The sequence below is a fragment of the Medicago sativa genome, chromosome 3 (genome assembly GCF_051527215.1).
Source record: "Medicago sativa cultivar Bolivia chromosome 3, Bolivia_mono, whole genome shotgun sequence".
Taxonomy (NCBI): Eukaryota; Viridiplantae; Streptophyta; class Magnoliopsida; order Fabales; family Fabaceae; genus Medicago; species Medicago sativa.
This window is the reverse complement of record NC_140751.1, coordinates 66,272,880-66,300,209: the sequence shown is the minus strand read 5'-3', so window position 1 is coordinate 66,300,209 and position 27,330 is coordinate 66,272,880. Positions and strand designations below refer to the sequence as shown.

The 27,330-nt window shown below is 34.9% G+C and overlaps 5 protein-coding genes across 6 annotated transcripts; 4 read left to right on the top strand and 1 right to left on the bottom strand.

The window, feature by feature from the left end:
* Window positions 1–260: 260 nt before the first annotated feature.
* LOC146939304 (ribosomal RNA small subunit methyltransferase-like) lies at window positions 261–3,221 on the bottom strand. The gene is made up of 2 exons (XM_085753050.1): window positions 2,751–3,221; window positions 261–1,207 (listed from the first exon to the last, which is right to left on the bottom strand). Exons 1-2 carry the CDS (start codon window positions 3,057–3,059, stop codon window positions 455–457), a joined length of 1,062 nt encoding a protein of 353 aa, XP_085609176.1. The 5' UTR covers window positions 3,060–3,221; the 3' UTR covers window positions 261–454.
* A 6,200-nt stretch (window positions 3,222–9,421) lies between these two features.
* Window positions 9,422–13,078, top strand: LOC146939303 (senescence-associated carboxylesterase 101-like). Its single transcript, XM_085753040.1, has 4 exons — window positions 9,422–9,543; window positions 9,679–10,009; window positions 11,243–11,785; window positions 12,126–13,078. Exons 1-4 carry the CDS (start codon window positions 9,527–9,529, stop codon window positions 12,876–12,878), a joined length of 1,644 nt encoding a protein of 547 aa, XP_085609166.1. The 5' UTR covers window positions 9,422–9,526; the 3' UTR covers window positions 12,879–13,078.
* Window positions 13,079–14,350: 1,272 nt separating this feature from the next.
* Window positions 14,351–18,006, top strand: LOC146939302 (senescence-associated carboxylesterase 101-like). 2 transcript variants are annotated; one of them, XM_085753039.1, is made up of 4 exons: window positions 14,351–14,390; window positions 14,523–14,868; window positions 16,135–16,682; window positions 17,015–18,006. In XM_085753039.1, the coding sequence occupies exons 3-4, from the start codon at window positions 16,410–16,412 to the stop codon at window positions 17,828–17,830; spliced, it is 1,089 nt and encodes a 362-aa protein (XP_085609165.1). In that variant the 5' UTR covers window positions 14,351–14,390; window positions 14,523–14,868; window positions 16,135–16,409; the 3' UTR covers window positions 17,831–18,006. The 2 variants fall into 2 exon arrangements, with proteins under 2 accessions (XP_085609165.1, XP_085609164.1); XM_085753038.1 differs by having other exon boundaries at window positions 17,012–18,006.
* A 2,581-nt stretch (window positions 18,007–20,587) lies between these two features.
* Window positions 20,588–23,692, top strand: LOC146939301 (uncharacterized). The gene is made up of 3 exons (XM_085749762.1): window positions 20,588–21,002; window positions 22,803–23,353; window positions 23,492–23,692. Exons 1-3 carry the CDS (start codon window positions 20,588–20,590, stop codon window positions 23,690–23,692), a joined length of 1,167 nt encoding a protein of 388 aa, XP_085605888.1.
* A 1,516-nt stretch (window positions 23,693–25,208) lies between these two features.
* On the top strand, window positions 25,209–26,384 carry LOC146939300 (uncharacterized). The gene has a single exon (XM_085749761.1). It carries the CDS (start codon window positions 25,209–25,211, stop codon window positions 26,382–26,384), a length of 1,176 nt encoding a protein of 391 aa, XP_085605887.1.
* Window positions 26,385–27,330: the final 946 nt, after the last annotated feature.

The following is a 27,330-nucleotide window of genomic DNA, read 5'->3' as shown; positions in this document are numbered from 1 at the left end:
GGTACTGTCACAGTGACATTTACTCGTGTGATAATTATAAGAAAGAAATGATATATATTTTTACATTTTAACACCTGAAAATTGTGGTGAATGATTTTCAAATTTGTAGTCAAGGAAATTATGCTAATAGCTAGTAGAAAGTGATTACCTAATTTTGCCTAATTTTTTTTTTACATTTAAGCCTAACTTTTTATGAGATTTCAAGTACTGTTGGGGAAAATGGGAAAGTGATTACCTAACTAAACAAAACGCTGATCCTCTAAAAGCAATACAAAAGGAATAACATTCAATCTAAATCAGCTATGAAGAATGGTGTATAAATACAACGAAGGAGCTCCAAAAATACAACTCAGAAAAATCAAACTCTCTTAAACAAAAATCAAACTCAGAAATATAAATATCTATTAAAAAGAGAAAAAAATAGTAAATAATAAATGTAAAATCAGGAGAAAAATCAGGAGAAGTGAAAGCCAGCTTTGTTAAATAGAGAAAGCAAGTCCAAGAACTCCAGCAAAGTGAGTTTGGATGACCTCTTCTCTTCAAAATTCCCCTCTTTCAGAACACCTAAAACCTTGTCTTTGAATTCATTTTGCACCTCATCTATGCCACCATCCTCAACATCCATTTCATCATCATCTACTCCGTCATCGTCCACCTCCATACCTTGATCGTCGTCAAAATCACCAAAATCAGAAAAGTCCACTTTAGCGTCTGTTTCATTAAGGGAGCCACCTTCTTGGGAGAGTTTCAATGCTTGCACAGTCTTGTAGTTTTTTTCAAGCATAGATAACACATTCTTTTGTCTAAACAATGAACCAAGAGTTTTGTTCTTTCTGTTAAAACAAATCCTTAAAAATCCATCCCACTCCTTCTGCTTAACTTCAAAACGCGGTTTTATCGGCTCAATTCTTACCACAGAGGAATCAACTTTAGGTGGTGGTCTGAAATTGTTTCTTCCAACTTTGAGGAGGTGGGAGATTCGGGCATGGAGTTGCGTGTTCACTGTAAGACGACAATAGAGCTTATCACCTGGCTGAGCGACCAATCTCATGGCGAATTCTCTCTGAAACATTATGATTGCACACCTAAATGCAGGTTGGTGGTTAAGTAACTTGAATGTGAGAGGAGAAGATATTTGATAGGGAATATTCGCTACACATATGTCGAAATAGGGAAGTTCAGTCTTCAACACATCGCCTTGGATAACCTGTAATCATCGACAAAAGGTAAAACTAAAAAAACACGCCTATGATACAAATTGTCAAAAGTCCCTTGATGCAAAGTAAAATGGATTATTTAAAAGCACAATACAAGAGAATTGCCTCAGTCATATACCTAACTTTTTGCATACATGTATTCAAAACCAAAATAACCACAATTCTTTCCAAATGACTTCAAAAAGAAACAAAAACTCAAGATTAATGTTTTCTTTTCTAACTAGGTAAATGCAAAACATGCAATTTCAGATAGATAATCATACTGAAATTTCAGACACTTATTCAATCAGGCTATGAACATCTTCAACAATACACCAATGATTTTCACACAACGTACTATTTCTGCAGTCAAACTGAACTAGCCTATACGCCACCCGAAACAAAAACATTCCACCACGAAACATCCCCATCCATTTCAAAATTTGTGTTCAGGTTGGAAAAGGAAACTGATATAAGGTTCCCATAAGTAAGGAAAAAGGAGCTAGCTGAAAGATATGGTCAGATAGGTATGTGAAGTGGACATACCACACCATACCAGACCATGTTGGTAGATGCTAGAAGACACAACATAATCCTCAACATTTAGTTAATTACATGATATAAAGGATATAATATAAATCCCTTTTCTTCACTCAAATACCAATTACTCCCAAGTTGTTCACAATATTGCAAGAACCAGATTCTAGAACAAAAGTAAAAGCAGGAAGTTGCTGATTGGGAACTCTGACAGGAAGATGGTAGATGGTACCGACCAATCGGTGCGACTAAGGCAACTCGATCGGGATGACCGCACTCACTAAAAATAGATAAAAACATGGGATTCTAGGGTAAAAAAAAAGGCTTTTTCAAACACACTGTAGAATCAAAGTAAACCACTGAATCGAAGGAAATAAAAAACCAAAGTCTGAACATTCGGCCAAAGAGAAAAGTAACAAACCAAGAGGTTCTGCAGATTAAACTGAATCCTAGGAGCTATTTTCACACACGAAAAAAGTTCTTTTTTCAGTGAGTTAAACCCAAATTATACTGTAAAGGTTTTAATTCCTACTATTCAAGCAAAATATTAAACTAGAATCAAACACATATAGAATAAATTGTCGAAGTCCGTTGATTGAAAACGAATGTAGAACATTGAATCAATGTTGTCAGATAGCGGAACCAAAGCGTAGCATGATTTTAACAAATAGCTACATCTCTGCCATATGATATTTAGTACAACATATTGTCAAATAGCAGCTATAGTGGCGCTATAACATTGTTAGTTGGCGGCATTTGAACAAACCACGATTTTCTGCAATCAATGATTGACGAAACACAAGACAGTTGCCTCAGTCATACCTAACATTTTGCATAGATATATTTCAAAACTAAAATGCAAATTCTTACCAAATGACATTAAAAAAAACCGCTATGAAGGTTTAAAATTTCTAGCATTGAACCAAAATACTAAACTAAAATCAAACACATACACAAATAACTGTCATCTACCAAACATGAAAATTCAAAAGACAAAACAAAATATATCATGCATACCGTGAGACGGTGACAATAAGAGCCCCCTTGAAACCGTTTATTCAGTTCAAGAACCATCCGCGGGTCAATTTCAACAGCAATAACTTTCTTCCCAGCTTCCAATAACTTCTTAGTCAAGTTACCAGTACCAGGACCAATCTCAAGGATGACATCAGTGGTTTTGATACCAGATTTTTGAACAATGGTATCAACAAGTAAAGGGTTTTTGAGAATGTGTTGTCCCTTTGATTTGTGGAAAGATATTCCACCTTGGTATGGTGTGTGTTGTGAGGGTTTTCCCTTTTCTTTCTTGATTTTGCCTCCTGCCATTGAATTTGAAGGCTTGGGTGAATACTCCTTCAGCCAAGGATAAACTCCGGCGGCTTTTTCCGGCAAGTTTTTGTTTTTCCGACGAGTTGAGTTGAGTTCAGTGTGAATTCAACCCAACTTGTTTACGACAGAATAAGACAAAGGCGCAGCCTTTTGTTTTTTCGGTGGAGAGAAGCCGAGGTTTTGTTTTTTCTAGGGTTTTAATTATATTGTTCAAATACAGTTTGTTGTCTTTAGTGAATTATTATGGACCTCTTCAAAGAGATGCGCTTGGATTAGATTACAAAATTCTGGTCTGCTCCCAACGCGTTTTGCTCATTCCCAACCAAACTGACGAAAATGTCCCTGACGTGAGTTAAGTCACGCATGTTGTAACGCCCTCATTTTTATTTAATTATTTTTATTAAGTTAGAATCTATTTATGTGATTTATTTTAAATATGTGAGGTGCTAGTATTTTATTAAGTGACATTATTCTATTATTTATTAGAATATGAGAATTATTAGTGTAAGTAGAATTGGAGGTTAGAATAGAAAGAAGAATAAGTTATTGGGCCTAAATAGATTTAGGAAGAGTGAGTAGTATTATAAATAAGGAAGCTTAGGTTAGAAAAAGTTTTTACGTTAAACCGCTTTTTGGAGAAAGATGAGAAAGAGGAGAACTCAGAGAGAGAGAGAACCTTAGGAACGAAGAACGCTGCTTTTGATTTCAGAAAAACAATCTAAGGTAAGGGTGAGACTATCTTTCACTAATATTAGGTATGTGAATCATTAGATTGCATCTAACATGCTTTAGGATGAGTTTGTAAGGGGGGAGTCTCTATTCACCGTAAGGGTGGTATAAACATATGGGTAGTGAAGGATTTTTGTTTTGTTTGTTTTCATAATCTTTTGACGATTTCTTTTAAATTGTGATTTTTTGGGATTGATTGTTTTATGCATACTTTTGCGATCGATGTGCTTCGGTTCATCAGTTAAATCCAAATTGAGAAAATTGTTTGCTTTATGTCGTTCGATTTTTGGCATGTATATGTTTTTCGTAAATTGTCGTTCAATATTTTGGCATTTTTATATTTATATGCTGTTTGTTCCTATGCATGTATTCTTCATCAATTCATTGAGTATTTTATCAATGATCACTATTTAGTTAATATATGACTATGTGTTGCAATTTTCAATTAAAATAAAATAGATTCCTCAAAATTTTATTAATTTATTTGGTTAAGTTGCTTGATCAAAGTTTCATAAAATTTTGCACGACATAACTCAATTTCGGATTCGTTCACTTCGGCTCTTCGATATTTCTATACATGTATACCTTTTTTATTCTTATCATACCTATGGGGTTTGCTAAATATATATCAATATTGGTGTGAATTTTACTTCTTCTCTTTTCACTATATTATTTTTGGTCGCTACTGTTGTCTTCCTTGCTAATGGACTTTGAAGCATTCTTAAATATTTATGTGAATACTATGATTTTAATTATTTGGATTTGATCACATTTGAATTATAAAATCCACGTGATATTTAAAGATGTGTTATTTGAAGATGTGTGATTTAAAGACGGGTTATATAAAGATGTGATATTGTTATTTATGCACTATATGTGTTAATTATGATGCTTATGTTGATGCGATGTTTAAGATGTTGTTGATTATCATTTGATGTTGTTGTACTATGATGCTGATATGAGATGAATTATTTATATGTTGCATATACTGTTGAGTCTTATTTAAGATGTAAGTGTCGGTCTAAGTCAAAGAGTTGTAAGATGTTCATGAAGTTTCTAAGACGTAAGATGTTGAGTCCATGCATACTCATTTAAAGATGAGGGCTTATGCCCTGGAGCTTTTGCTCAAACACGACGATGGAGCTTTTGCTCAACCACGACGATGGAGCTTTTGCTCAACCACGACGATGGAGCTTTTGCTCAACCACGACGATGGAGCTTTTGCTCAACCACGACGATGGAGCTTTTGCTCAACCATGACGATGAGGGCTTATGCCCTAAAATGGTACCACATGCATTTGCATTTCATGATGATTCAAGATGGTTTAAGACGTTAAGAGTTGCATAGTCGAGTTTAGATGCATTGTCAAGTCAAGTTGTTAAGTTGTGATGTTTTAACGAATTACTTTGTGATGTTTTAACGAATTACTTTGTGATGTCTTTTAGTATGATGATATGTGACGATGACTGTGACTGCTATTTGATGATATTTTGCTAAGATAAATGATGATGTTTATGTATTTAATTATAGTTGTTAAATTATAAGATGTTTATGTTGTTAAATGTAATTTATGATTTATAAGCTTAATATTATTGTTTGAGAAATCTCACCCCTTCTGCGTATATGTTGCCTCGACCGTGGGTAATGTGCAGGTAATAAAGACTAGCTGTGTTCGTGAGTAGACTCCTCACATCGTGTCTAGGATGCTCTGATACGTAACGGGATGGGGATTTTAATACTATTTTTTTGTTCCTTTACGTATTGCTTTTGAAGTTTAAGAATTATTATTGAACTAAGATTTATGAGACTTTTATGATGAGGCCTGCGTGCCAAAGACTTTTATGATGTTGAACTAATTCCGCTGCGTAGTTTTAAAGATTAAGTTGAATAATTTTGAAGGATAAATTGTTATCTATTCTATTTTACGATTTTAAGAAGTGTAGCATTCCGTTTATGATTGAAAAATACTCTGATTTATTATGAAATTAATATGTTGGGAAAACAGGGTGTTACAATTGGTATCAGAGCAGGTCGGTCTGTCCGGCCAAGTAGATGAGTCGTTGTGTCGTGCCGTCATGTTTTCTAGTTAGTAGTTATGTTTTTTTTATGTGATCATGTTTAACTGACTAACCTTGATGTGGTTTTCTGTTTTGTTTGAAAAAGCGATAACTAAATTTATTTTCTCGCGTGCTTTGAATTTCGAGGACGAAATTCTTTTAAGTTGGGGAGAGTTGTAACGCCCTCATTTTTATTTAATTATTTTTATTAAGTTAGAATCTATTTATGTGATTTATTTTAAATATGTGAGGTGCTAGTATTTTATTAAGTGACATTATTCTATTATTTATTAGAATATGAGAATTATTAGTGTAAGTAGAATTGGAGGTTAGAATAGAAAGAAGAATAAGTTATTGGGCCTAAATAGATTTAGGAAGAGTGAGTAGTATTATAAATAAGGAAGCTTAGGTTAGAAAAAGTTTTTACGTTAAACCGCTTTTTGGAGAAAGATGAGAAAGAGGAGAACTCAGAGAGAGAGAACCTTAGGAACGAAGAACGCTGCTTTTGATTTCAGAAAAACAATCTAAGGTAAGGGTGAGACTATCTTTCACTAATATTAGGTATGTGAATCATTAGATTGCATCTAACATGCTTTAGGATGAGTTTGTAAGGGGGGAGTCTCTATTCACCGTAAGGGTGGTATAAACATATGGGTAGTGAAGGATTTTTGTTTTGTTTGTTTTCATAATCTTTTGACGATTTCTTTTAAATTGTGATTTTTTGGGATTGATTGTTTTATGCATACTTTTGCGATCGATGTGCTTCGGTTCATCAGTTAAATCCAAATTGAGAAAATTGTTTGCTTTATGTCGTTCGATTTTTGGCATGTATATGTTTTTCGTAAATTGTCGTTCAATATTTTGGCATTTTTATATTTATATGCTGTTTGTTCCTATGCATGTATTCTTCATCAATTCATTGAGTATTTTATCAATGATCACTATTTAGTTAATATATGACTATGTGTTGCAATTTTCAATTAAAATAAAATAGATTCCTCAAAATTTTATTAATTTATTTGGTTAAGTTGCTTGATCAAAGTTTCATAAAATTTTGCACGACATAACTCAATTTCGGATTCGTTCACTTCGGCTCTTCGATATTTCTATACATGTATACCTTTTTTATTCTTATCATACCTATGGGGTTTGCTAAATATATATCAATATTGGTGTGAATTTTACTTCTTCTCTTTTCACTATATTATTTTTGGTCGCTACTGTTGTCTTCCTTGCTAATGGACTTTGAAGCATTCTTAAATATTTATGTGAATACTATGATTTTAATTATTTGGATTTGATCACATTTGAATTATAAAATCCACGTGATATTTAAAGATGTGTTATTTGAAGATGTGTGATTTAAAGACGGGTTATATAAAGATGTGATATTGTTATTTATGCACTATATGTGTTAATTATGATGCTTATGTTGATGCGATGTTTAAGATGTTGTTGATTATCATTTGATGTTGTTGTACTATGATGCTGATATGAGATGAATTATTTATATGTTGCATATACTGTTGAGTCTTATTTAAGATGTAAGTGTCGGTCTAAGTCAAAGAGTTGTAAGATGTTCATGAAGTTTCTAAGACGTAAGATGTTGAGTCCATGCATACTCATTTAAAGATGAGGGCTTATGCCCTGGAGCTTTTGCTCAAACACGACGATGGAGCTTTTGCTCAACCACGACGATGGAGCTTTTGCTCAACCACGACGACGATTGAGCTTTTGCTCAACCACGACGATGGAGCTTTTGCTCAACCACGACGATGGAGCTTTTGCTCAACCATGACGATGAGGGCTTATGCCCTAAAATGGTACCACATGCATTTGCATTTCATGATGATTCAAGATGGTTTAAGACGTTAAGAGTTGCATAGTCGAGTTTAGATGCATTGTCAAGTCAAGTTGTTAAGTTGTGATGTTTTAACGAATTACTTTGTGATGTTTTAACGAATTACTTTGTGATGTCTTTTAGTATGATGATATGTGACGATGACTGTGACTGCTATTTGATGATATTTTGCTAAGATAAATGATGATGTTTATGTATTTAATTATAGTTGTTAAATTATAAGATGTTTATGTTGTTAAATGTAATTTATGATTTATAAGCTTAATATTATTGTTTGAGAAATCTCACCCCTTCTGCGTATATGTTGCCTCGACCGTGGGTAATGTGCAGGTAATAAAGACTAGCTGTGTTCGTGAGTAGACTCCTCACATCGTGTCTAGGATGCTCTGATACGTAACGGGATGGGGATTTTAATACTATTTTTTTGTTCCTTTACGTATTGCTTTTGAAGTTTAAGAATTATTATTGAACTAAGATTTATGAGACTTTTATGATGAGGCTTGCGTGCCAAAGACTTTTATGATGTTGAACTAATTCCGCTGCGTAGTTTTAAAGATTAAGTTGAATAATTTTGAAGGATAAATTGTTATCTATTCTATTTTACGATTTTAAGAAGTGTAGCATTCCGTTTATGATTGAAAAATACTCTGATTTATTATGAAATTAATATGTTGGGAAAACGGGGTGTTACACATGTGTTAAAGCTGCGTGAGTTAAGTCACGCAGAGGCATTATGGACTTTTCAGTTGGGAACGAACAAAACTTGTTGGGAGAAGACCAGGATTCTAGATTACAATCCCATGGGTTTGGGACGGTTGTTCAATAGGTCCTTCAAAGTTCAAATAGCTCAACCGATTAGGTGATAACTTTCAATCGACTTTATTTTATATAAATTTTGATCGGATGGTAACTTCCATAAATATTTTTGGCTAAATTATATCGGGAGTTCATTAGGTTTGAGGTTTGTAATAAATTAATCTTTAAGTTATTTTGGTCACGTGTAAGGACCAATTTAACTAAAATAACTAAAAGGACCAATTTGTTACAAACCTCAAATTTGAGGGCTTATGTGTGACCAAAATAACTTAAATGACTAATCTACTACAAACCTAAAACTTAAAGAACCGCGTGTGTAATTTAGCCTTTTTCTTCTTCTTCGGAACTATGAACAATTGTGAAATGTCTATTCAGAATCGACCATGAGTTAGTTACCTGTTCATCCATTCCTTAAAAAACAAGTTTTTGACAAGCAATAGTCCATTTTGACATATTTAGACATAACAGTAAAAATGAACAATTATTTCTTTGTCTCAAAATATAATAAATTTGTAATTATGTTATTTTTTATAGACCACTCGCTAAATAGATTCTTATGTTAATAGAAAAAATATATTTGTAAAAACATTCAAAAAATTACAACAATTAGTGATTGCTCTCAAAAAAAACAATTAGTGATTGTCTTGATTTTGATGATTTTAGATTTCTTTTCGTATAAAATGGACATGAGGGGAGTATTACTATCTTGTCAACAATTACATTAGATTTTCCATTTCAATATTTAAAGTGTACGAATTAAGCTTATCTGATGTTGTGAAACACATCTTTTTGGGTCGTAATAAATAAATAAAGCACAAAGACTTGTACAGTATTGCGTTGACTTGACTCCACTTCACGTCTTCTTCTAATAACAACACCCTTCCTTCTTTCTTTGCAATCCCTTCATTCTCATCAATTCATCTTTGTATGATCAAAATTTCATCCATTCTCTTCAATTAACCATATCATCTCAATCATTTCATTTCCAACCAAGTTCACTATGACACAATCTAAACTGTATGTGATTATATATATATATGATAGAACCATGCCATGCATGACTTTTTCATTTCTTTCTATTTTAGCTTTTTATTTATTTATTTACCTCATATATAAATGACACTAACTTATGAATAAAACTTTTTGTTGCAGATTTAGCAGTGGAATTGAGCTTGCATCTTTTGTAACAAGTTCCACCATCCTTTGCAAATCATGGACTACTATTTCATCTGATAATTATGAAGATGGTGTTGGACTTTCTTGGAAATTTGATAAAGAAACTGGTTCAGATTTTACCATTCTAGCTTTTAAGGCTTCTTCCAGTGTTCAAGCTGATTTGGTTTCTTCTGCTGAACTTAAGGAGGATAATTTTCTTGACTTTGAGTTTCTGTGTTCAAAGAAAATTCCAATTTTCTCATTTAATAAAACTGCAGTTTCACTCTTTCGCGAAAATCACCAGGAGCTTGATAGGTTGAAAACTGAGGTACATCTCATCCTTGACCTTTTTGATTATTTTTCTGATTTATGATTGTAATTGAATTTTGAACTGAATTATTTAACCTTTCTATTTGGCTAAAAAAAAACTAAAGTTTTATGTGTAGATTTGGTAAAGCTTACCGAGCTATTAAGTATGTATTAGGGAAACTTATTCACATAAGCACTTGTTAGACTTTTTAGGGAGCTTATGAAAACGGTTTATGACATGTTCATAAGCTGTTTTCAGCTTAATTTCATTAGTTCTCCTAGATAGCATATGAAAACAACTTATGGCTTATACATAACCTGCAAAATAAGCTGTTTATCCAAATATGGTATGACATCAGACTCTGTCCACACACTAAGGCCCTGTTTGGATAAACAACATATTCTCTGGCAAAAGGAGTTTGACTCTTTATAAACGCTTTTCAGGCCTTATCTCTTTTTGACGCGAGCCTTGAGCTTGTTTAACCTCACAACTTGTTTTAATCCTTAGCTTTATAATTTCATTTAAAAAATAAAATCAAGTAAATGGGACAATGACCTTGAAAAAAGATTCCTTTTGTGGTATCTTGCTGTTTTAATTTTGTAAACCTAAACAACGACCTTGAAGAAAAGTGCCAACTTGGATCGATAGTTTGGGATGTAACATTGATTAGTTCTTGTTGTTTTGTTGACATGATTATTAGACCATTAGATGTGTTTATAAGTGATTTGAAACATTTTATGCCTTATATTTTAAGAATGGTGTTTGTGATGGAAATCCTCATTTCTGGGGCCATTTTTACTTTGCCTGCTTGTGTATCCTTTGTTGATGAGTTGCTGTTGTATTTGGAGCATTTGTTTCATTAGTCTGGTTGGCACATTTTATGCATTTCCGCGTTCCTAATTTGCCACCCAAGCTCATATCTAGCTCGTATTTTATGCTCCTGAATTCTGTGCATCTGCTTCATTGCTTTGGTTTGATTAGTTTCAGAGTTCTCGTGTTTTTATTTTGCTGCCCTAATCTCCTTTCTTGCTCTAGTCTTCTGCACATCTCTTTTCAAATGTCTGGCATTATGTAATACATGTTTAGATTTATTATAATTTTTTATAATGTATCTAGACCGTACTTTACCGTGATTATTTTAAAAATTCTTGCATCCCTGTATTCTACCATACTCGTTCTATGCATCTAGACTTATCTTTCTAGCCGTATTTCATTTTCCCTTCAATCACTTATGTAGCAATCTTAATGCAGATTAATAGTTCTAATCCACAGACTCCATTGATTGTTACTGGACATGGCCTCGGAGGATCAATTGCTTCTCTCTTTGTTATATCACTATTACATAGCATTGGTTCAAAAAAGAATCGCCCGCTCTGCATTACCTTTGGTTCACCCCTTGTTGGTGACAGGAAATTGCAACAAGCCATATCACGTAGTTCTATTTGGAATTCTTGTTTCATACACATTGTGTCACACAAAGACCCACTTCCAAGGCTCTTCATTACAGATCGAACCAGTACCTACATGCCTTTTGGAACATTCATCCTGTGTTCTGATGCAACTTCTTTTGAGAATCCAGATTCTATCTTTGAAATTTTCGTGGCATTGGCCTCAGTCCATGATAAAAATCAAGAACTCGAATCTGTTGATTATGGAAATATAGTAAAAAATCTCCATGGTAAAGCAACATGGATAGATTTTCCGGCTCAAGCTGAAAACTTGACTAATCCAGATTCACTAGCAACTGATATTAGTTTGCAGTTAGGGGCACTAAGTTTGACACCATATATGAAGGTAGGTGAATATCTTTTACTTCTTGAATAACTAGAATCATAATCATCTAATACTGAACAGGTGTGGCCCTCCATTGACAACAGACACCGAACTTGTAAGTGGAACGGTTAAGGTTCAATCCTCACAGAACAACCCTTTTGATAAGGGTGAAGAACTTTAAACATGACTAAGTTCTGAAATGAGGATTAGAGAACTAAATGTTCTTATTACAGTGTATTATAAAAAAAGAGAGGCTAAATTTGTCAAGTTAAGTTTTGTTTTTATTATGTGTAATTGCACTATACTACCTGTAAACTCCAATTTTTCATGACCTTATTTCTAACATTTACTTGTCTTGCAGAAGACGATATCATTTGATCCATCCAAGAAATTGAATGACATGAAGGTACATATGGCCCAACTTGAATGGTACAAAAAGAAAACTAAGAATGAAAATGCAGGGTACTATGACAGCTACAAAAACATGAACCAACCAATTGACCATGATGCTGTTGGGTTCCATAAAAAACTCACGATTTACTGGGAAAAGATGGTTGAAGAAGCTGAGATGAAGCCACAAAGAGAAGGTTCAGCTTTTCGTACCCGTTGGTTATATGGAGGGACTACTTACAGAAGAATGGTTGAACCACTAGCTATTGCCAAATACTATAGTGAAGGTGGTAAAGACTATGTTAATAACAAATGGTCCGATCATTTCAAACAGTTGGAGGAGTGGTTATTGGAAGATTCACAAAATCGCACAAGTGATATAGTAAATAGTACACATAGCAAGAATGTGGAAGCTATTTTGACTATAGATTCTTGCTTTTGGGCACATGTTGAGGAGGCTCTTCTTTTATGTGGAGAGTTGAAGGGTGTCAAAGAGAAAGACGAAGCACTAAAGAAATTGTTAGAATTTGAGGAGTATGTTTATGGGTTGCTCAAGGATTATGCAGTGTCCCCTGAGATATTTCTTGCACGAAGCAGCTACATTCGTTGGTGGAATGAGTATAAAAAAATTAAGGGATCTTCATACACTTCAGCACTCGCGAACTTCATGAACGATGATACAAAGATTAAACAGTATGCTATAGGAGCTTATGATTTCCCCTGAAGTGTAATTACTATGTAATAAAGAGCGTGTATATGTTATTTTTCTCTTCCTTAAAAAAAACTTGTGAATTTGGGAGGAGTGGCAGCTACCCTTCCAAATATTTCTGATTTTGTAATATTGCATGGTTGGGATTGTTAAGTCTTGTGGATATTCAGTTGGTTATTGGTTGGTTATAGTTTATATGTTTCTGCATGGTTGTAGATACTGTTTCTATCTGTTAGGTTAGTTAGCATTGAGTTTGTTGCATCAAACTGTGCAACTAACTAATTAGGAGCATAGACCTTATAAGTCTTGTCCTAGTGCAGAAGTGAGTATTGACTTTAATCATTTTGTAGAGCTAATAGGCATAATGACTGTGTCTGATTGAGCCATCTCTTGATCTAGTCCTTGAAAAATTCCCAGAAATTCTCTGATCCTAACCTCAGAAATTCCTACTCTTAAAGAGCGAGTTTGCGAGTTACATTTTGGAAGAGAAGACTTTGAAACGCTAAATCTATATTTTAATATATATTTGATATTTTTAAATAAACTGAGAACAATATGATACAACCACCTAGATTTTTTTATATAAAAAAAAGACCACCTAGATTTATTAAATCGGCTTAAATATGAAAATAGTCCTTGCAAATATCTGACATTTTGGTTTTAGTCCCTGTAAAAATATTTTTTTTTGTTTTAGTCCCTACAAATATAAAAAATTTGGTTTTGGTCCTTGGTATTTTGTTTTAGTCCTTGTAAAATTGATTCATATTGGATTTGGTCCTTGTAATATGTAGAATATTTGATTTTAGTACCTCAAAATGAGGACTAAAATGAATATTATAGGGACCAATTTCAATATGAAATGATTTTACAAGGGTTAAAACAAAATACCAAGGACCAAAACCAAATATCCTATATTTGCAGGGACTAAAACCAAAAAAATATTTTTATAGAGACTAAAACCAAAACGCCAGATATTTGCAGGGACCATTTCCATATTTAAGTCTATTAAATCTACAAGAAAGTATATAAAATAAAATTAAAACAAAGTAGACTAGTACAGTGTGTTGACTTGACTCCACTTTGGGCCTTCCCTTAGAGGGCAAAAACATGTGCTTAGTTTTTACTCCATTGGAGGAGAGTGACATGGCAAGCCAAAGTGGAGAACAGTTCCATAGTTCCATAGGAAGAACATGTTCTAGCAGGTTTGCGTCAGGAAAAGTAGAGGGAGAGAGAAAATAAAAGGAAAAATGTGTGATATAAGAAAATAAATAGAAATATGTGGGGTCTATTGTGGGACCCTAAAAAGTAATATAAGAACACAAATATGATTCTTGCATTGGAGTAAAAATGAGTGAAGTGTCATCTATAGACCCACAAAAAGTGATTGAAGAACAAAATTTTGGTTCTAGCATTGGAGATGCTCTTAGTACCCTTCTTTGCAATGCCTTCAACTATTTAAAGACCACTTTCCTAACCATATAATCTTCAATCATTTTCCAAGAACTTCAGCATGACACAGTCTAAACTGTAAGTGATGATGATAAGTATAACCATGCATTACTTCTTCATTTGTTTCTATTTTAGCTTTTTATTTACCTGAAAACTTGAAGTTATAAATGAAACTAACTTTGTAACTATTGCTGATTCTTTTTCATGCAGATTTGGCAGTGGAATTGAACTTGCATCTTTTGTAACAAGTTCTAGTATCCTTTGTAAATCTTGGGCTGCTATCTCATCTGATAATGAAGACATCGTTTGGAACGATGGTATTGATCTTTCTTGGAAAGTTGATGAAGAATCTAGTTCAGATTTTACAATTATAGCGTTTAAGGCCACTTCTTCCAATGTTCAAGCCGATTTAGTTTCTTCAACTGAACTTAAGGAAGATAATTTTCTTGACTTTGAGTTTATGTGTTCAAAGAAAATTCCAAATTTCTCTGTTAACAGGACTGCAGTTTCACTCTTTCGTGATAATCATCAGGAACTAGAGAAGTTGAAAATTGAGGTACATCTCATCTTTGACCCTTTTTCTTTATTGTAATAGAATTTTGAACTGAACTATTAGGTAGAATTTCTGGTTGGGTCTAACACAAGCCCACAAAACCTTGTGAGGTGAGGATTGTCCCCACTATCAACCGATGAGGGACACTTTAACGCACCTCCTCACACCCAACACTACTGGGCTTGGTGCTTGGATATAAATCGTGGGTGGTCCGATAACGGAAACCTGATAGCAGATGGCCCAACGGATCTTGGTGGAGACTTTGATACCATCTTAAAAATCGTGGTTGGGTCTAACACAACCCGTCAAAACTGACTTAGTGAAGATTTCCCCCACTTATCACACTTCAATATGTTTTTCTCGGTACACCCTATCACAATTTATACTATTTATATTAGGCTTGGTGCGTGAACACATTATGTTTTTATATCGTGACATTCTATATAAACTCTTATTAGGCATTGTTTAACCTTGCAACTTGTTTTGATCCTAACCTTTATAATTTCATCAGAAAATGAAAAAAAAAAAAACAAAAAATTAAAGGACAATGACGTTGAAAAGAAGTTCCCTTTTCTTTGTGTGTTGCTGTTTTCATTTTGCATATCTAGCTCCTTCTAGCATGAACAATGACCTTAAAGAAAAGTGACAACTTGGATTGATAGTTTGGGAAGTAACATGGATTAGTGCCTGTTGCTTTGTTCACATGATTTGTAAACCAATGATCGATGAAGCAATTCATGTACCAGACTATCAGATGTGTTTAGAAGTGATTTTGCAAACCTCACTTGTGATTTGAAATATTTATATGCCTTATATTTTAACGATGGTGTTTGAGATAGTCATGAGAGGTTTTTTGTTGTTGTAAACATATGAGGATAGTTGAATAAATTTCATTTTAAAAACAGTGCACATCATCTTCTTGTTATCGCTCTAGTTGTGGAGTTGCGTAGCTCTTTCTCATTATTTGTTCTTGCTACTGAGTTGTTGTGCATCTGCTCCATTTCTTTGGTTTGCATAGTTTCCGAGTTCATGATTTCTTATTTTGCTCCCTGACCTTCTTGCTATAGTCTTCTGCACATATCTTAACAAATCTTTTTTCAGTATGAAATACATGTTTATATTTATTATTTTTGATAACATACCTAGATTGTATTGTACCATAATTATTTAAAAAATTCTTGCATCCTCGTATTATACCATATTCATGGCTTCTCTTTCTAGGCGTATCGACTTTTCCCTGCAATCCCTTATGTAACAATGTTAATGCAGATTAATAGTTTCACCAATCTATCGACTCCGTTGATTTTTACTGGAAATGGTCTCGGAGGATCAATTGCTTCTCTCTTTGTTATATCACTATTACAAAATGTTGGTTCAGGAAATAATCGTCCACTCTGCATCACATTTGGTTCACCCCTTGTTGGTGATAGGAGATTGCAACAAGCCATATCACGTAGTTCTATTTGGGATTCTTGTTTCATACACGTTGTGTCACACAAAACCCACTTCCAAGGCTCTTCATTACAGATCGAACCAGTAATTACATGCCTTTTGGAACATTTATTATCATGTGTTCTGATGCAACTTCTCTTGAGAACACAGATTCTATCTTGGAAATTCTCGTGGCGTTGGCCTCAGTCCATGATAAAAATGAAGAACTTGAATCTGTTGATTATGGAAATATAGTAAAAACTCTCTATCTTGAAGCAGAATATTTAGGTTTTTCCACTCAGGCTGAAAACATGACTAATAAGGACTCACTGGCAACTGGTATTAGTTTGCAGTTGCGGGAACTAGGGTTGACGCCACATATGCAGGTAAGTGAATATCTTCTAGTATTTCTTTTTGAATAACTAGAAATATCTAATACTCAATAGGTGTGGCTATCAGTTGACAACACAGTGCATGATCTTTAAATTTGACTAAGTTCTGGACTGACGATTAGTTCCATAGCTGCCACACAATGTCGAAGCTTGTAGGATAATTGGGGTTCACTAGAGAGCTACATGTTATAATTATAGTGAATTAAGAAAAAAGCCTAAGATTGTCTAATTGCGCTTATTTATTTAGACTCATTATGTGTAGCTACGCTACTACCTGTAAACTCCAAATTTTCATGACCTTATTTCTAACATTGACTTGGCAGCAGCAACAGGAGAACATTGATATCAATAATCTAGAAACAAAGTTAAAAAAACTCGAAGAAATATTCATCCACCAGAAGAAGATATCATTTTATCCATCCAAGAAATTGAATGACGTGAAGGTACATATGGCCCAACTTGAATGGTTCAAAAAGGCAACTAAGAATCAACAGATAGGGTACTATGACAGCTACAAAAACATGAGCTCACTGGTTGACCGTGATGTTGCTGAGTTCCATAAAAAGCTCACCATTTACTGGGAGAAAATGGTTGAAGAAGTTCAGATGAAACCTCAAAAAGAAGGTGCAGCTTTTCGTACCCGTTGGTTATATGGCGGGACTACTTACAGGAGAATGGTTGAACCTCTAGCTATTGCTGAATACTATAGAAAAGGCGGTAAAGACTATGTTCATAATAAAAGGTCTAAACACTTCAAACAGTTGGAGGAATGGTTGATGGGAACAAATCCAACAAGTGATACAAACAATACACGTAGAAAGAATGTGGAGGCTATTTTGACTACAGATTCTTGCTTTTGGGCACATGTTGAAGAGGCTCTACTTTTATGCAGAGAGTTAAAGGTTGTCGAAGAGAAAGAAGAGACACTAAAGAAATTATTTGAATTTGAGGTGTATGTTTATAAGTTGCTCAAGGATTATGAAGTGTCGCCAGATATTTTTCTAGCGCAAAGCAGCTATATTCGTTGGTGGAACGAGTATAAAGCAATTAAGGGATCATCGTACACTTCAGCACTCGCGAACTTCATGAATGATGATACTAAGATTGAGCAATATGCTATAGGAGCTTATGATTTCCCCTGAAGTGTATTCTCTATGTAATAAAGAGCGTGTGTATCGTATGTTTTATTTCCTTAAAATACTTGTGTATTTGGGAGGAGTGACAGCTAAACCTCCGAACAATTATGATTCTGTCATATTGTACGGTTTGTAGAAACTTATTGGTAAATGATGATTTGCTTCAAGGTTGGTATGTTTAACATGAATAGGCACTATAAATTAAAGATGCATCATCTATCTATCAAAAAGAGAAAGTATCAAAAGATAAATGAAAAATGTGAGAGGGTTACCAATGCAATTAAGATTTGAGAAGTCCTGTTGATAATCAGAGACCAATGAGATTTTTGTACATGTGATACTCCTCAATTTCTTACTGTAATAACATATATAGTCCATTTGTATTTGTACCTTGGAAACATCTTTGGAAGATGATCCTTTCACAGGAAAAGGGAAGGTAAGATGACGTTAATGAAAAATACCGATGAAATTTGGCCGTTTGTTGAGATGCTTTCCGTTTAACAGTTTGACATCTTGGTACTGGCCAAATATGTATTTGCAGTTGTGACATATATGTTGGTAGTTTCTAGTTCAGAAAAGTCTTGAATAGATCAGAGTAATGGAAGTATAGATTTTTAATATGATACCTTCGCAATGAAGGTAAGGTTATTTCTTAAAAAAATTGTTGAAACTTGTGTATAAGTACTTTTATGTTTTGATATGAAAATAGTTTGACTTTCTTTTGTGTTTTGTAATAGAATATCTTGTACATAAGCATTTATATGATAAATTCTAAATTAAGTTGTTTATACCAACAACTCTTAGCTATAAGTTTCTTTGAACAGCTGACAACCGTTTGATATTTTCCTCTATCCATGTTTGTTGTCACTAGAATATCAAATAAGCATTTATCGTGTTTGTGCTTATGTATGAGTTGTTTCTACCGTTCAAGAGAAAACGGGGAGAAACTTTGCATAAGTTCTGTATATGTATAGATTGTTTGTGTAAGCTATTATACTAATAGGGAGCATCCAAAAAGAATCTGAAAACAGTTTATGGGTAAGCTATTTTTTTTACGTATTTAAACTTGTGTTTGGAGTATGTAGTAAACTATTTCATACGTGGAGGGCTCAATGTGATGATTGCTTTAAATGGAGAAAGTTGCCGGTTGATGCTCTTCTTCCTCCCAAGTGGACATGTTCTGATGTCTGGGATTCAAGCAGGTGTTCCATTATTATCATTATTACTACTTTTGGAATTTAGACCTGTCTTCATATGAGATTGTGGTAAAATATTTTACAATTTTTTTTTTTTGTGGACATGTTTCTTCAGATCTTCATGTTCTGCACCAGATGAACTGAGCTTAAGGGAATGGTCCTTCTGTCTGTGTTTTTGATAAGATCTTCGTCTGTCATGTTTAGGATTCAGTTGAAGTTAATGTTGCTTTGTTTTTCTGTACAATTGATTGAATCTTTGCAATGCATGATGCATCCGTGCAAGTTCTGCATTCATAATATTATCTGGACATGTCGAATTGTGCCTATTCTGTTTGTCCTCTCCAGTGAGTATAGTAATAATAATTCCTGAATCCTTCTAGTTACAATGTCGAATTGTGCCTATTCTGTTTGTCCTCTCCAGTGAGTATAGTAATAATAATTCCTGAATCCTTCTAGTTACATTTGGTAGAGAATCAAAAGACGATGCATTTCCTTTGGAAATAGGAGGACTAAATAGAGGTCAAGTCGAGGTTGGCGTGTCCAGCGCTAGACGGATAGATCCGAATTGTGATAATGTTGTGAAACTTCGTCACCATCTATGTGAACATACTAATATGAAGAACCATTAATACTGAAGTGCAGGAAGGTCAGCATTCTTTAGTCACTCAATCTAATAGTGAAGATAAGAGATACTTGTGTGATGAAATATCCATTGCATCCATTGTTGGGAACAAAGAAAGAAGAGATGAGGTATTAACTCATTCAAATGAAAGTCAAAAGAATCTGTCTTAAACAAATAAAGCTATTATAATTCTTTCATGTCTATAATTTTTGCACATGGTTTTTTAAAACAAAATCAGGAAGAGGCAACAGATGGAGGAATATGGTGTCGACCGAATGGGGCGACTAAGGCAACTCAAACGGGAAGAAAATTCTCACCCAAAATAGATATATTCTTGAACTTTTTGATATATTCAGGCATTCATGAGTATCTGACATCTGTATAAGGGAGGCGCATGTGAACTTCTTGCTGTCCCATTAGATGATCGACATTTAAGCTGTGTATGTTATGGGAAAACATGCATGTGTAGACTTGACTGGGTTTCACCACTTGTGGAATTAGGGACCGAGACTTTTACGGTGGTATTACACAATAAGGATTCAACTGATAAGAAGAATGAGAATGCAGAAGCTTGCAGTACAAGAAACTAGCTAGTATAGTACAATTAGATCATTTCTTGTAGTACACTTCACATTAGTTAGTACATTTTGGATTTGTATAAATACCTTGATGTAACAACTTTACAATATAATGAATCGTTTCTCATTTTCACACTTTCTTAATATGGTATCAGTTTTTCTTTCTCTCTCTTCTTCATGAGAAAGTTAGTTACGATCCATTTTTTATCGCTTCCGCCATTGATGCTTGTTCATCAAGCTTTCTCTTTTTCTTCTTTTTCCTTGCTTGAAGAATTCTTCGTGATTCTTCTCTATTTCTTCTTGAATTTTCATTGCATACTCTATTTTTCACTTCATCTTCTTCGTTGATTCTTTCTCCTTTTTCACCATGCCACCTCGTGTTGCGCCGATTATTCTTCAACAACCTAACACTGATTCCATTCACTATGTTCATCCTAGTGAAGGACCAAATTCCGTTATGGTTACACCACTTCTTATCGGTTCTAATTATATCGCATGGAGTCGCTCTATGAAACATGCTCTTGGAACGAGGTACAAATTCTCTTTTGTTGATGGATCTGTTCCAATTCCTCCTATGGATGATTTGAATAGAAATGCATGGGAACGATGCAATCACCTTATTCACTCTTGGAGTTTGAATTATGTTTCACCTCAAATTGCTCAAACTACTGTGTTCCATGAGTACGCCATTAACGTTTGGATTGAGTTGCAAGAACGATTCTCTAAGGTTGATCGTATCCGTGTTGCTACTCTTCGTTCTGAAATCAACAATTTGAAACAAGGTGATAAATCTGGGCTTGATTACTTCACATAGATGAAGTCTCTTTGGGAGGAGCTCAATTCTCATTATTCCATGCCTATGTGTACCTGTCCTTATCCATGTCGTAGTGAATCAATGCATGTTGCTCGAAATTTCAGGATGGAGGATCAAGTGATTCAATTCCTCACTGGTTTGAATGATAGTTTTTCAGTCGTGAAAACTCAAGTTCTTCTTATGGATCCTCTTCCTTCCATAAACAAAGTGAAGGGATTTTAAGAGGGTTTTTCAAAATTTTAATCCTCTTTGCGGAAGAAATCCCATTGAAACGGATCTTGATTAAATCATTAATCACAAATCAAACAGAAACTTAAACACTTTAAGATTCACGTGTTTACCTCTTGAAGAGCAGAACCTTTGTAGCAGAAATCCTTCTGATCACGAGCAAAGCAAAGCAGCGATGCCTCTACTCAGTCCACACAAACAGAACTTCTCCGATGACCGGTGCTAGCCAATTCCAACTGAGATTCAGAGAGAACAAAGTTTAGAGAGCGGTGGCTAGGGTTTCACAACTTTTGTGAATTAGGTTAAGCATTCAAAAAGGTCTGTAATGCTTCAGCACAAGGGTTCTATTTATAGAATCACATGTGTGGTCAGCAAAACAAACACTTAAGTACATTGTACCTTACGGTGGACCGCGTTTCTCTATTTTTCATAAATTAAATAATAAATCATATTTAATTATTTAATTACTAATAAGTCCTACTTATTATTTTATAAATAAGTCTCACTTATTATTTTATAAATAAGTTTTACTTATTTATTTCTCTCATCTATCTGTCCTTTGTGTGTGACCCTATAGGTTCCCGTAACGTTGACAATAATATTAAATCACATATTTAATATTATAAATAGTGAGCGGTATCTAGCAACACATCACTGCTACCCAAGTGACGAGAATGTCATGTGATCTGACGAAACCTTTTCCATGAGAATGTTTGTGTGTATAATACCCTTTTGCCCTCATGTCTATATTGAACACAAGGCATAGTATGTCATCCTTGTCCAGTTCAATACTGGGCCCGTAGACATTTCTCCTGTTATGTAGGAGGGGAAAATTCCATCTAGGTCACTCATGTCCCTCAGCATGATTCGTGGAGTACCCATCAACCAACTTTATAGTCATCTTGTTACAAACAATGTTTGAATGGTGACAAAGCACTCGACTCCAACATCTAGGGTACATAGTGGTTTCAGGTCAAAGGGTGGAATACACCACTATCACTATGAGAATATCTTATGACATTTTTCATAACTTTTACTATGTAGTATTCTCATGGTGGGTCAATCCAATATAAATATTACTCCTAATATTTATATCTATGTGTAGACTTGATAACTCTTTATCCATGATCTGTGAGATGTGATCATCAGTCTATCCACATAATAGTCTCTATGCTTTAATGATATCCCACTTCTCAATAAAGCTTGACTACAGATACTTTAATAATAGTTTCCTTATGTTTAATGGGGTCTCACAATTAAGTTATACTTAATGTTCCATTAAACAGACTAACTATTCTAGGGACTTTATTATTTTGAAGCAAAACAAAATCAATAAAAAAATGCCTTATTATTTATATATTCACAATATATATTTATATCAATATCATGATACAAAGCCAAACACAATCAATATAGATTGGATATTAGGGCTTACTCCAACACAAAGTGTATTCTATGGTGATTCAAGAAGAAAGCAATAATGCTGCACCTACTCCTCATGTTTCCACTGAAGATTAAAGTATTTTGGTTAATGCTTCAGATGCAAGAAAGCTTTTTGCACGTGGTAAATCTTCTTTTGGTGCTTCTCAATTCAAGAACAATTCTAGGTACTGCACCTTTTGTAATAGAAACAATCACACTGTGGAGTATTGTTATCTAATGCATGGTTATCCCAATGCTAATAATCCTATTGCTTCTTCCAACGCTGTTGCTTCTGAGCATGTTGTGGATTCCCATACCTCTAGTGAAGGGTCTTTTTCTATTTCCCAGACTGGTTTGATGCAAGAGCAATATGTTCACCTTGTATCTTTGCTTCAACATTCTTTTTTGGTGCCTCCAACATCTGTCTCCAACCCTGCTAGCACCAATCATATTTCTTCCTCTTTCCCTTCCTCCATTGATTTGACTTCAGGTATAAACATTGTTCTATCTTGCTCTTTGCATGTTCAAACCAATCACTGGCTCATTGATTCTGGAGCAAATGAACACATTTGCTCCTCATTGCATTTACTTCATTCATATTATAAGATTAAGCCTATTAATGTTAATTTACAAAATGGCTCATCTGTGCTTGTTCATTATGCTGGTACTGTTGTCTTTTCACCTCATTTTCATATTAATCATCTTTTGTATCCACCATCTTTCAAGATCAATCTCATATAAGTTTCCAAAATTTGTCAGTCTCTATCCTATCATGTTAATTTTTTGACTGATAAATGTGTAATACAGGATGTGAAAACACAAAATATGATTGGTTTGGGTAATCTCTATGATGGTCTTTATAGATTTCATTCCTCTACTCCTGCTTCACCTCTACAGGCTCATTCCATTTCTCCTGTTGTTGATCCCTACAATATAGTTTCATTTCACTCTTGTAATTCAATTTCTTCCAATGTTGCTATTTCTACTATTCCTTCTAATGCAATCTGACACTATAGATTAGGGCATGTGTCTAATGAAAGATTGTCCATGATGCATAATTTGTACTCTTCTATTTCAGGTGATAATTAAGCCATTTGTGGCATTTGTCATTTTGCAAAACAAAGAAAATTACCTTATAATTTGAGTACTTCTGTTGCTTCCTCTAAGTTTGAATTGTTGCATTTTGATATTTGGGGTCCCCTTTCCCATACTTTGTCCATGGCCATAAGTATTTCCTCACCATTCTTGATGATTTTAGTAGATTCTTATGGGTCATTTTGCTCAAAACAAAGCCAGAAGTTTCATGTCAAGTCAAAAATTTTATTGCATTGATTAACACTCATTATCACATCACTCCTAAATTCATAAGATCTGATAATGTCCCTGAATTTCTCCTCCCTGATTTTTATGCTTCTAAGGGTATTATCCACCAAAGATCTTTTGTTGAGACTCTGTTGGATATTTGTATGTTGGCTTCACTTTTGCCTAAAACAAATATTCAATTCAGATGTGGAACACAATGTTCCAACATCCAGAACTGGTCTGTACGTTCTGTGCTTCGCCTATGATTACGCACGCGCTTGCTAAATTGAAGGAATCCACACCAGCATGTGTTGGTCTGAACCGTGTGCAATTATGAGGAGATCAGAACATATGTGATTTCTTAAGGAATTGTTAAAATGACTTAGGAAAGTATTTTTAAGGTGACTTTTAATGAGCCTACTTTCTAGGAGTTTCCATATCCGTCCATGTTGCTTAATCAATAAGTCACTGATCCGATCTGAAGCATGATTGAAGGAATGACACGCCTTGCTTCAGTATATAAAGAAGGATGCAAGACCTGAAGAATTATTCAAGACATTGTTTTACAAAATAGAGTTTTGTTTAGGTTTTGAGTCTTATATCTTGTGAGCCTTTCGTGTATCATCTTGATACATGTTTAGGACTGTGCTTTGAGTTGTAATATTGTACAGTACTCCGAAGCTTTTAAGCAAGGAGCTAGGTAGATTGTGAACTGCATCTAAGCTTTTAAGCAAGGTTGCAAGTTGTTATTTTTGAGGGTAACCTCATTTGATTTGAGTCTGTAATTTGGGAATCATAGGGGTTTGTGATCTGTTGTAAGGGAGTGAGATGGGATCTCAGATCTAGGAGTTCCTAGGTTGAAGTCTAGTTGGGGTAGGTCCTAGGTCATAAGTGCAAACGTGGTTTGCTGAGAGCTTTTGAATACGGACTGCACTAGTGGATTTCCTTCCTGGCTTGGTAGCCCCCAGAGTAGGTGATGTTGCACCGAACTGGGTTAACAATTTCTCTCTCTCTTTTCTTTCCTGTCTGTTATATTGTTTTATTATGAGTATGTTTGTTAGCTTAATGTTCTAAACATCATATACAACATCTCTTTACTGTGTTCTGTGTTGGAACATCGTTTAGAACATCTTAAGTCTAACGTGCCAGAATAACAATTGGCATCAGAGCAGGCACCCTGCCTATTATTGGGTGAGATCCAGAGGAGATCTATTCTGGCAATATGGAGAAAGAAGGAGGTTTCGTTAACAGACCACCGTTACTAGATGGAACAAACTATGACTACTGGAAGTCACGTATGAATGCCTATCTCAAGTCTATTGACAGCAAGACTTGGAAGGCTGTGATGAAAGGTTGGGAACATCCAGTTGTTCTTGACAAAGATGGAAACAAAACCACGGTTTTGAAGCCAGAAGATGAGTGGACACTGCCTGAAGATGAACTGTCTCTTGCAAACTCCAAGGCCCTAAATGCCCTTTTCAATGGAGTGGACAAAAATATGTTCAGACTTATCAAAAAATGTGATGTTGCCAAAGATGCTTGGGACATCCTGAAGACAGCTCATGAAGGTACCTCCAAGGTGAAGAGCTCAAGGATTCAACTCCTGACGACCAAGTTTGAAAGTCTAAGAATGCAAGAGGATGAAACTATACATGATTACTACATGAATGTCATTGACATTGCCAATTCCTTTGACTCTCTTGGAGAAAAACTGTCAGATGAAAAATTGGTGAGAAAAATTCTCAGATCTCTGCCAAAGAGATTTGACATGAAGGTCACAGCCATTGAGGAAACCCAAGACGTATCCAACATGCAGGTGGAAGAGCTCAGAGGTTCTCTTCAAAACTTTGAGCTTGTTGTTGATAACAGATCTGAGAAGAAGGGAAAAGGCATAGCCTTCACAACAAACACAGCTGATAATGAAGGATTGGAAGAGTACATAGAGGATGAGAATCTGTCAGAGGACTTTGTAATGCTAGGGAGACAGTTTAACAAGATTCTCAAACAAGTAAGTAGCAGATCCAGAGGTAATGGGCGGAACATCAGATGGAACACTGACAGGCAACAAGGTAATCAAAGGTATGATAAAAATGAAGAGAAAAACAGCCGATACAAAGGTGTGCAATGTCATGAGTGTGAAGGTTATGGTCACATCAGAACTGAATGTGCAACTTTTCTCAAAAAGCAAAAGAAAGGGATGGTTGTGTCCTGGTCTGATGATGAAGGAACGGATGGAGATGTTGATAGTGATGCTGCTAAACGTGTCAGTGCTATGACTGGAAGAGTGGAACCTGAGTCTGAAAATGAAGATTCTGACTACGAGAAAGTAATTGTGCCTCGTGGTTATCAAGACATTCATAATGATAGCACTTGCAGGCATGTGATGGAGCAGAAATAAATCATTAATCATCTTCAGGAAGAAAGGATTGGTCATCTGGCTAAAATCTCTGATCTAAACAAAGAGGTAATGTTACTCAATTCTCAACTTGATAATGTTCTTAAACAAGTTAGAATGATGACCACTGGAACTGATGTTCTATATAGGATGTTAGAAGGTCAAGTGATAGGTAAACCAAATGGCATAGGCTTTACACATGAACACCTGAAACAGGAACAACAAAACAGTAGCTATAGTCAGGCTTTAGAACACTATCATAAGGCCAAGAAGGGAAAGCCAGTAAAGAAAATTAAGTTTGTCCCCTCATTTATAGCAGATAATGTCACTGATAGAGGCCCAATGTTGGAACATTCTGTACAACATCCTAAAACTGACTCAGTAAAAGAGAATCTCCCTTGGAAGTGTCGTTTTTGCCACAGACAGGGTCATAAAACATCTGTTTGTTTTGATCTGTATGGTGTACCTAGATAACATCAACCTAGTTCAAACTTGAGAGGGGCCAATAAGGAATGGAAACCAAAATGCTTAGGTCTAATAGCCCATACCTCCTTAAGAGCATCCTCCAGTGAAGATTGGTACTTTGATAGTGGGTGTTCTCGTCACATGACAAGGATGGACAATTTTCTAAGAAATGTCAGACCTTATGCCAAAAGTTATGTCACATTTGGGGATGGTGCTAAAGGAAAGATTGTGGGGATTGGAGACTTAGTTAGTGAAGGATCACCAAGACTGAATAATGTCTTTTTGGTCAAAGGGCTGGCTGCCAACCTGATTAGTATTAGTCAATTATGTGATCAGGGGCTAAGTGTAAGTTTCAGCAAAATTGAGTGTCAGATCATAGATGAGAAGGGTAAGGTGAGTATGAAGGGTACTAGGTCTAAGGACAACTGCTACTTATGGATTTCTCAAGAACAGGCTCTCATATCCTCATGCATGCTGAGCAAAG